The sequence below is a fragment of the Malaclemys terrapin genome, chromosome 18 (assembly GCF_027887155.1).
Source record: "Malaclemys terrapin pileata isolate rMalTer1 chromosome 18, rMalTer1.hap1, whole genome shotgun sequence".
NCBI classification, from domain to species: Eukaryota; Metazoa; Chordata; order Testudines; family Emydidae; genus Malaclemys; species Malaclemys terrapin.
The window spans coordinates 5,217,686-5,227,216 of NC_071522.1; the positions used below are offsets into that span (position 1 = coordinate 5,217,686).

The 9,531-nt window shown below is 41.1% G+C and overlaps 1 protein-coding gene across 2 annotated transcripts in view; it reads left to right on the forward strand.

The window, feature by feature from the left end:
- YPEL2 (yippee like 2) overlaps nt 1–9,252 on the forward strand; it is a 34,490-nt gene extending 25,238 nt beyond the window's left edge. The window contains exons 2-5 of one of the 2 annotated variants that reach the window (XR_008442743.1): nt 1,975–2,018; nt 2,840–2,948; nt 3,879–4,119; nt 5,670–9,252. Coding sequence is in view for 1 of the 2 variants with exons in the window: in XM_054008635.1 (XP_053864610.1) it covers nt 1,975–2,018; nt 2,840–2,948; nt 3,879–3,968 (243 nt within the window). In the remaining variant the exon portion in view is untranslated. Of the gene's footprint in view, nt 1–1,974; nt 2,019–2,839; nt 2,949–3,878 lie in introns of both variants that reach the window. The other variant, XM_054008635.1, reaches the window with a different exon arrangement.
- Nucleotides 9,253–9,531: the final 279 nt, after the last annotated feature.

Consider the following 9,531-nt stretch of genomic DNA (forward strand, 5'->3'; position numbering starts at 1 on the left):
CTTGCTGAGTGAATTCCTGGGAGCAGCTTCACGGAAGAACAGGACCTTGTGTAGGGAAGTCTCTCCATAGAGACTTTCCAAGTGATCCCTTCTGTGTCAGTTGGAGCCAGCCCTCTGCTGCCAGCTGTTCACATCCCCCCGAATGAAACAAATTGCTAAGGGGATAAAATTCATTTATATCTTGAAAGCTGTCCTCCTGGCAAAGTAGCCTTTACCCATTCTGACCCAGTAGCTCTCCCTTTGTATTGGCTCCACTGACCTGAGCCTGCCTTTTCTCTTTAACCTGCAAATAGAGCAGTCCTAAACAAACAAACAAACAAATACTAATGCCTTTACAGGGCACGGTTATGGATGCCACACCTTTATCACTGGGTGTGCATATCATCTATAAACAGAGTAATGTTACCTTGTCATTACCTAGTCCACACCACCTCCCTCACGTTAACAGTTGTGAGGAGGGAGAACTATGGGGAAGTTCAAAATGTTTAATTCAATGGGCGCTTGTCAAAGCACGTTAAAAACACAGGTTGTATTATTGCTCCACTATTAGCTGCTCCTGTCAGCGAGGCATTGTTGCAGGTAATATTACAGGCCAGACACAAATGGAGCTTGTAGGTGCTTGGAAGCAGTGTTGTTGAAGTGTCCCAGTCAGAGGTGGCCGTTGCTTCCAACCTTTCATTGCAAAATACTGGTTTATCGTTGTGAATGTTATATGGCCAGGCACTGGGAATGCCACAATTGCCGCTAATGCTACCAAATGTGACAGTTTAACTGCTCCCTTATCCTTCCCTTTCCTTGTTTGTTTCTCTCTACTCAGCTGTCTCTTGTCATATGTTTAGGCCCTGATCCTGAAAAGACTCAGGGCAGGTTTACACTTTAAAAGTTGCAGCGGCACAGCTGCACTACTGTAACGCTTTAGTGAAGATGCTACTACACCAACGGGAGAGCTTCTCCCGTCAGTATAGTTAATCCACCTCTGCAAGAGGTGGTTGCTAAATCAATGGGAGAATCTCGGGGGTTAGACTGGTATAACTGAGTTGCTTAGGGCTGTGGATTTTTCACACCCCTGAGCAATGTAATTTTACTGATATAAATTTGTGGTGTAGACCTGGCTTGAGAAAGGCGCTTAACTATGCATTGTAAGTAATCCCATTGGCATCTATGGGGCTGCTTAGAGGGCATACATTTAAGTATCTGCATAAAGCTTTGCAAGACTGGAGTCTTAGCTTGTCAGCTCATTGGACCAGAGATTGTCTTTTTCAATATATACGTGTACAGCACATAGCACAATGGGGCCCTGGTCCCTGATGGGGATACAAATAAATAATAGTAACATGTATTTCTGCGTCTCCTTCATAGATGGAGGCACTTCAAACTGTCAGAGCCGTGTTCGAAATATTGAAGTGATGCTGTCAGGTAGCTTAGGTCCAAATTTTAGGTTTTGTTTTTAGAAACGGAATTTAAAGTAATAATTTGGGGTAAGGTTTGTTTGAGATTGGGAACCCATGAGCAATGGCATTGAACTGGTGCGTGAGAACCAGGAAGTGAAACTGACTTTTAGTTTTTACCGGAATGCAGAAAACAAACAAACATAGAGTTTAATTTGTGAAAAGTACATTGGATTTTCACAGTGCTGCGAGGGCTGATAATCTCAAGTGATGATTAAGCAGGTAAGGTTCCAAGTAGGCTGCCAGTGTCCCTTTTAAAATGTGCATGCATTAGAATTTGAGACAGGCTGGTTCACTTTCCATTTCCATTTCCAGGACAGACCTTCATTAATCAGCTCTCATCTTCCACGGATGTTTCATTCTCTGCCTTCTCCATCTTGCATACTGTAATAATGTGCATTTCTCAGAACTCCACTGTCAGTGGCTCCAACTTCCCTTTGAAGTCAATAACGTTGCTATCTGGGTACTGTTCATGCACAGGATGGCTTCCTATCAAGCGACTGATTTCTGTTTTCTTGCCTTTTAGTCCTTTCAAGGAAGCCAAGGGCGAGCATACCTCTTCAATTCAGTGTGAGTGTTACTTCATAAATGTCATTGCTCCATCTTTTGGGATACAAATATATATCACCCTGAGGTTAAAATAAGGAGAAAGAGTTGCCTTTTTTGTGACTGAAAGGCACTGACTTTTGAGCTTGCATCATTGCTTTAGAGTGACTGAAAGGAAACCACACTAATTCACACTTGACTTTGCCTTTAGGTTTCAGATAAGGGGCTGGAATAAGAGGTTTTTTTTGTCATGGGATTGAGAAATAATCACTTCTCAGGGGATGTAGTGAGGACCAATCAATCAAAGCTTTGTAAATATAAAGAAGTATATAAGTGCTAAATACTAGTGACTTTTTTTAGAGCTGGCAAATCATTTTTATTGAAAAGAATCTCCTTTAGACAAATATGGTTTTCAGGAAATCAGCATTTGTCTTGGGAATACGTGGATTTCAACAAAAATGTCCTTTTTTCCATTTGTGAAAATCAAAATGAAAAATTTCATTTCAAATTCAAAATGAAAATTTCACTCTGAAATGTTGAATTATTTCATTTCAGTAGAAAACATTGAAATTCTCCAGCTCAGTGTTTTTAGGAATTTTTCATTGAGTGAAAATATTCAATATTTCATCTCTTCATTCTGATATGAGCAGAACATAATTTTGAAGTATCAAAATTTCTTGTGAAAGGAAACTTCTATTTTTAGAATATCTGTAGAATTTATTATTAGAGATTCCAGTTTATATTTTCCAGTACAGCAACAAAATTGCTGCAAAGGTTCTTGCAGTGTGCAAAAAGGAAGCAATACTTTGATAGGAACCATATCTTTCTCTTCCCTTCCCTCTCAGAGTTAATGTGGGTTGCGGCCCCGCAGAGGAGCGGGTGTTACTAACAGGATTACACGCAGTTGCAGACATTTATTGTGAAAACTGCAAAACCACACTGGGCTGGAAATATGTGAGTATTGTTTATTGTTCGTGTGGATGCATTTGTCCCTATCCCTTTTTGAAGGTGTGTGTATAATGAGGCAGACCACTGAAGTGGGAGTCAGAAACCTGGGTTCTATTCCTGGCTCTTCAGCTGATCTACCGAGTCCCCTCTCTGTGCCTCTGTTTTTCCTGACACCTTTTGTCTGTCTTGGATATTTAGACTGTAAGCTCTTTGTGCCAGAGGCCATATGTTACTATACATAGTCACTGCTCGTGTTGCAATGTCCACACTGCTGTTTTTAGCACACTAGCTGAAGTGGCGCTAGTACATGTCTGTCTATTTGGGCTGGGAGACACACTCCCAACTGCAGTGAAGCTATACTCTAGTTGAACTGAATGGTTCCCAAACTGTGATCCGTGGAGCACTTGCTGGTGGCCTGCAGAGAGGTGGCTGGTCACATGATCCTGATTTCGTCACTGTGTTTCCACTGGTAACTCACATTAAAGACAGCTAAAAATGAATTAGATGCATTCCTAATGTTACTTTTTCATATAAGCAATTATTTGAGCTGCTCTAGGGATGTTACGCATTTGGGACGAGAGGTGTCCACAAGGTAATCTCTTTATAAAGATGTAGTATAGACTATGGAAATAGTTTGAGAGCCCTGGTCTAACAGGAGGCAGCGAGAGATTAAGGGACTTACCGAAGTCCAGACACCTGTGAGCCAGTAGTGTGAGTGGGACTAGAGTCTAGGATTCCTGAAAACAAAAAGTTTCCTGAAAGTCAACAGGGTCCCATAATCCTGCGCTCTGTGCCCCAGAGCTGAGAGTGGAATGCATGACTCCTGACTCCCAGACCCCTGCTCTAATCACTAGACTGCACTTTCTTTTTCATACGTCTCAAGTCTCCTGCTAACTCCACCTTCTCGGTGTGTGGTTTTTGTTTTTGTTTTTTTAGGAACACGCTTTTGAGAGCAGCCAGAAGTATAAAGAAGGCAAATACATCATCGAACTAGCTCACATGATCAAGGATAATGGCTGGGATTGAATGGGAAGAGCCCAGCCAAACCAGCGTGTAAGAGAATGCCATCCAACAGAACATTATATCCAAGAGTGAGAGAGTGACCGAACGCTTGGTTCCATGCATTTAGAGGCTCTGCCATTTGGGAGCATCTTCACACCCTTCTCCATCTTTATTGGTGACTGGCCTCTAAATTTCTGTCTCTCCGTCTCTTTGCTTTTTATCTGTTTGTGAATTGACCCTGGCTGCTTCTCTCTATGTTCTGGCGTTGGCTAAGAGAATGCACCAAATGCCTGACAGCATTCCATGTTTATGAATGTCAAAGTACAAACTGAAGTTGGCTCTTCGTTGGCATTTTATCAGAGGGTCTCAGTGTGGGAGGGAGACCAGAGTTTTGGGCAGGAGGAGAGAAGAAGGGGACGGGGCAGGAGGGGAAGTAAGCAGGAACGAAACTGCTTTTCCTTTAAGTCCTGGTAACCAAGGCTTGAAACCATGGACAGAAATATACCTCATGACTGCGTTCTCTCTGAATCTCGAACCTGCTGTTCCAGAAGCCGAGCTCCAGATTAAGCTGGCTGAGCACAAGTTGTAACCAAAAGCCCCTTGCTAGCTAATTCCTGAAACTGATGTGCAATTCCATCTTTTGATAGGTTGTTTCATACTATTCACACAGTCGCCTTTTGTGAACTTCTTGTTGTCGAGCTTGATGGCTATAGAGATTCCCCAAGCTCTCTCCTTCTGCTTCTCCCTCCTCCTGTTTCATAGCAGATGGGCAAACCATCCCATCAGAGCATGGCTACGACCTCAGCACTGCTGGGGAAACAAAATTCTGATCCTGGGCAACTGAGAGAGGAGGAGTCAAATCATGTAATGTAGTGGGGCTGGTGCTGCAGTTTAGGAGATATGACAGACATGCAAGAACACGGGCATGTGCTAGGAAAATATGTAGGGGGAGAAGGCTGTAGGCAAACTCAGAAACATATGATGCCATATTAATTTTCCAATCCTTACTGTGTGCCGTTAGGGCGAATCTGTTTACCATTGGCAATGTTATAGCTTGGGATCCAGTCATCCTAATATGTAATGGGAAAATGGCTTTAATAGGATCTTTAAAACTTCAGACTCCAGCCATCATCTCCACTCTTTGAATCCAGCAGAGATGTGATGGAACAGTTAGTGTCTCTGGTGGCTGTTAATATCATGTTTCATAGGTGGCTATTTCAAGCCCTGATGTATCCCTCCCAACCTCGACTCCTGGTGTTTTAAAAAACCTGTTTCATACTCTGGAAGACTGAAACTTAGCATCCCCCAAATGGGGTAGCCTCGGAGTTGTAGGGGGAGAAGAGGTTTCAACATCTAACTGCAGCGGACAAGTCCTACTTTAATTTTTGTAAATTAATTTTTACGGGCCATCTTTGTTGTTGGTGTGGGAGAAAGGGAGAATGTGTATAAAAGAAGATAGTGTACACATAAATGACAGTGCAAAGCTTCCTCTACAACAGTCCAGTCAGTATCTGGTGCAGAACACAAGACTATTTAACTGAATTAGTATTATCCATCGAGTGAATTCTTCTTGTTTGTGGAATTCTTTCGAAGTAGGTTAATTCTCTGGGGGAAATCCCTCTCAATCCAGGGAGTGAAAAATAATGTGCAGGGATTCATAGCTCCTTATGAAATTGAACCTTCTGATGATTAGACCCTAATGCCGCCTTTTTTTCCAATATTCAGGTTAGCAGAGTTGAGAGGATTTCAAAATCACATTTGCTGGTAAGTGGGGAGGTGGGGGGGAGGGAGGAATGCAGAGAGAGAGGCTAGTTAGAAGTTTGATTAGACTTCTGTGTTCAGTACCAGTGCTTAAAACCTGAATAGCTTATGTGAAAAGTGGATGTTTTCTCTTCTGCTCACTAGATGAGTGTGGTGTCCATGGCATCACTGGTAATATTTGGTTATTACCCAGAAGTAGGTGACAAGATGGAGACTGAGTGTTACTTCTGGAAGGGATGTACTGAATGCCTTCTTTGGCCATTGTGTTAGGAGGTGGCTTCTGCCTTCACCCTATCTGAGGTGAATAACAAGACCACTTCATCTTTGACTTCTGCTAGACTCTACTTCCATCATCCTCATTCCCCTCCATCACCGCTACCTTCAACAAAAAGAATTCCTCAGTACCCATTAGCTTGTTGACTCTGGCATTGGCCTTCTCTTCATTGCCCTTTCCACTCAACGTTTTGTTGGTTTTGGCCAGTAAGGAGTTATTTGCTTTCTTTGGAAAGCTCTTCTCTTTCCCTGAAAACAGTCTCTAAAGGGATCTGATCTGAAATGGGAGAAAAAAGGGATAACCCACAACAGCTTTTGTGCAGATGGGATACAGAGCCATACCTAGACTCTGCTAATCTTCCCTGAATAAGTATAATTTTATGCACTACAGTGATCGCGAATAAAAAGCCAACATGCCTATAATAATCCCCCAGTATTCAGTCTCAAATACTGCAGAGTTACCCCTGTAAATTGTAATTTTTTGCACCATTAGTGTAGGATATGCTGTACCTCTTAAAAATAAGGGCACAGAATGGTGTCAGATGCAACAATTTTTATTCTTTGTGTACTAAGAACAAGAAATAATATCTCAGACGGCAATATGCGGTAACAGTTTACATAAATTGCATTTTTTATGGCGACCACTGTAAATTTGAATATTTGTGGCCAGATCCTCAGTTAATGTAAATTGGCTTAGTTTCCTTGACTTCCATGGTGCTACACCGGTTTCAATCAGTTGAGGCCTGGGCCCAGATCCTCAAATCCTGATATGGAAAATGTGCGAATGCACGCACATGTGCACACGCAGGCACACACTTGACTGTAGGTTGATTTTTATACACTGTATAAAGAGATAAGTAAAAATGGCCTGCTAGACTTATTTAATATTTGTTCTCCCTCATGTGTCAGCTAAACCTAAAGTGCTTCTTATGATGTAAGGTCCACTGTTAACTCATCTGTGACCTGCTGTATTAAGACGTATGATAGTATTGGGAGTTGAAAACAAAACAGAGTGATGAAATTTATAGGCTATAACAATCAGGGCATTCTCAGTTGATTAGTTGCAAAACAATATATTCAGAACATAGCCAAAGAATCACACCACTTGCATCTCATTGGTCGAGTCAATTAATAGTAGCCAGTTAGTTACATCAAAGGGTAGGCAAGGCATGCCCTTCATTTCCAAGATGGAGCTGCAGTACAGAGAGCGAGCATGTCCCAGCATTCAATGTCCAGATCACAGTGGAGCACTGCATACTGGGATTTGTAGTCTCCATGGGTGGCAGCCTCAGCGAAGATGAAAACTGCAAGTTTTGCTCCATTTTCTGCCCCCCTCCTTAGTTTCTAGCAAACTGCCACCAAGGCCCTTGGGCAATGCAAATTCTGGGCACCCCTGAGTTTACATCAGAGCCAGTGTATCCCAAAGCTAAACTTTTTGGTAGGTTTTAAATGTTTTGCTCAGGCGGATTATCTTGTGTAGAATCGTGACCCTGTAATAAATATTCAGATGATAATATATACAGAACATAAGCATTATCTTGTGAAATATACTTTTGTAAATAATATTTTAATTTTTTTAAAAAATAATATATTTGGTGCTGTTTTCTCAGAACCCACCCCTGAGAGCACTTTTTTGGGTTTTGTTTTTAAATTATACTGTTTCCTCTGTCTTAGTTGGAAAATATGCTTAAAGGGAAAGAACAATCATAAATATATGCGGTTTTCTTAAGTTGTTACACTTTTCACCTGGACAAGGCAGAAAAAGGGCGAATAACCTCTAGTTCCATCCAGCAGAAATTACCTCCTACGCAGGCCATTGCCAGGTTACAAAGAGAGGCCCCCCATTCAGGAAGGTACTGAAGCATGTGTGTAACTTTAAGCACATCTGAATGCATGTGTGTTTAAAGGTATGCACATGCTTCAGTGCCTGAGGTCCCTGACTTGCAATTGGATCCACGTGGGAAGACCTTAATTCCTACATGCAGTCTCTTTAATGTCAGTGGGGCTCCGTGTAAGTGCGTAGATCTGCCTAAGTAGATCTGATTGCAGGATCTGGGCCTGAAATATTCTCTTGCACCAGTATTGGCTAGAATAAAATAAATAATGAAGATTTAGAATGTGGAAGTGAATTTAAGTTGCAACCTCAGAATCTTTATTTCCCATTGCTTGGGGCAATGGGGGCAGGGGACGGAGAATTCTAACTAATCAGGAATTCTAATTTGCTTTGCAAATATTTTTGGATGTGGATCCTGGTTTTAATTTTGTTTTTAATATAAATAAACCAGGCTGCTACATAGTGAATTAAAGTACAAGTTTACATCTCTGGCAGTAAAGTTCTTTCCCCTCTCCTCTTTGTCTTTTTTTTCCCTCCCCTCTCCCCCTTAATTTTTATTTCATTGGTCTTCTTGTTTATCTCAAAGTGGACCAACAGCACAAATCATTAGACTGTGTTTTGTTGAGTAAGGAGCTATTTGCAGTGCTGAGTAACTGTTGCACACACTTTTATTTTCTCTTTTTGGTGCACACATTTTAAAGGCAACAAAACCTGCACATGGAATCTGTGGTTCTTGTGAGGATCAGCTAAGAATTTTCTCTGTATGCGTTTTCCTAATTGATATGTGAGTGTATTAATCATGCATTTCGTTTCTATATGAACCAGTTCTTGGACAAGCATCCTGTTGGGTAAACAGATTTGAAATGCAGAGCTCAGCTAAGTAGTAAGAGCTTTCCTTGCCAGATGAGAGGCCTGAGAAATGGAACGTTCAGAAACAAAAATGTTATGCATTGATTTGGAAGAATCCTGTTTTGAAAGAACAAACAGGAAGGGAAAATAAAATCACACTTAATATAAAAACAAAAAAATTGACATTTAAATGCAAGCAGAATGATGTTGTGTAAGGTACAATCACAAATAAGCTATTCTCGTAGTTACAAACTGTTTTGTTTTTCATAAAGAAATGGGAATGCTTTCCCACTGACAAAATGAAGAGACAATATTTCCAATACCAGCCTGTTTATTGATGCTCTTGTGTTTACAAACTGTGTATACTTTTATTTCTTTGTTTTGATTTAACTATATTTTTGGCATATTCTTTCAGGTCATATTGCTTCGGTAATAAATGCAATTGTTTGTTTTTAGATAATTTGTCTTCACCTCTTTGTGTCTTTGTACATTGTACATAGTTCTTCAGTATTAGAGGGAAGCATACTGTTTGTCAGATTTACAATATGTGTTGGTGCTCATTTGAGAAAATAAAGTTTTCAAATATTAAAAGCGTGGATCTACTTTTCTGTTTTCGTCCCCAGGGCCACGAACAAAGTGGAAACTGACCAAAGGGGACGGAATTCAGTTGACCTGTAAGTTTGAAAATACCCAAATCACATTATTGTTATTTGTATTAAAATTGGACCAGTCAAGGTCAGGGCCCTATTTTCCCAGGGGCTGGACAAACATAATCCCTGCCCCAAAGAGTTTACAATCTAATGTGACAGGACAGACGAAGGGTGGGAGGGGAAAAAAGGCACAGATGAAGTGATTTACCCAGGGTCGCAC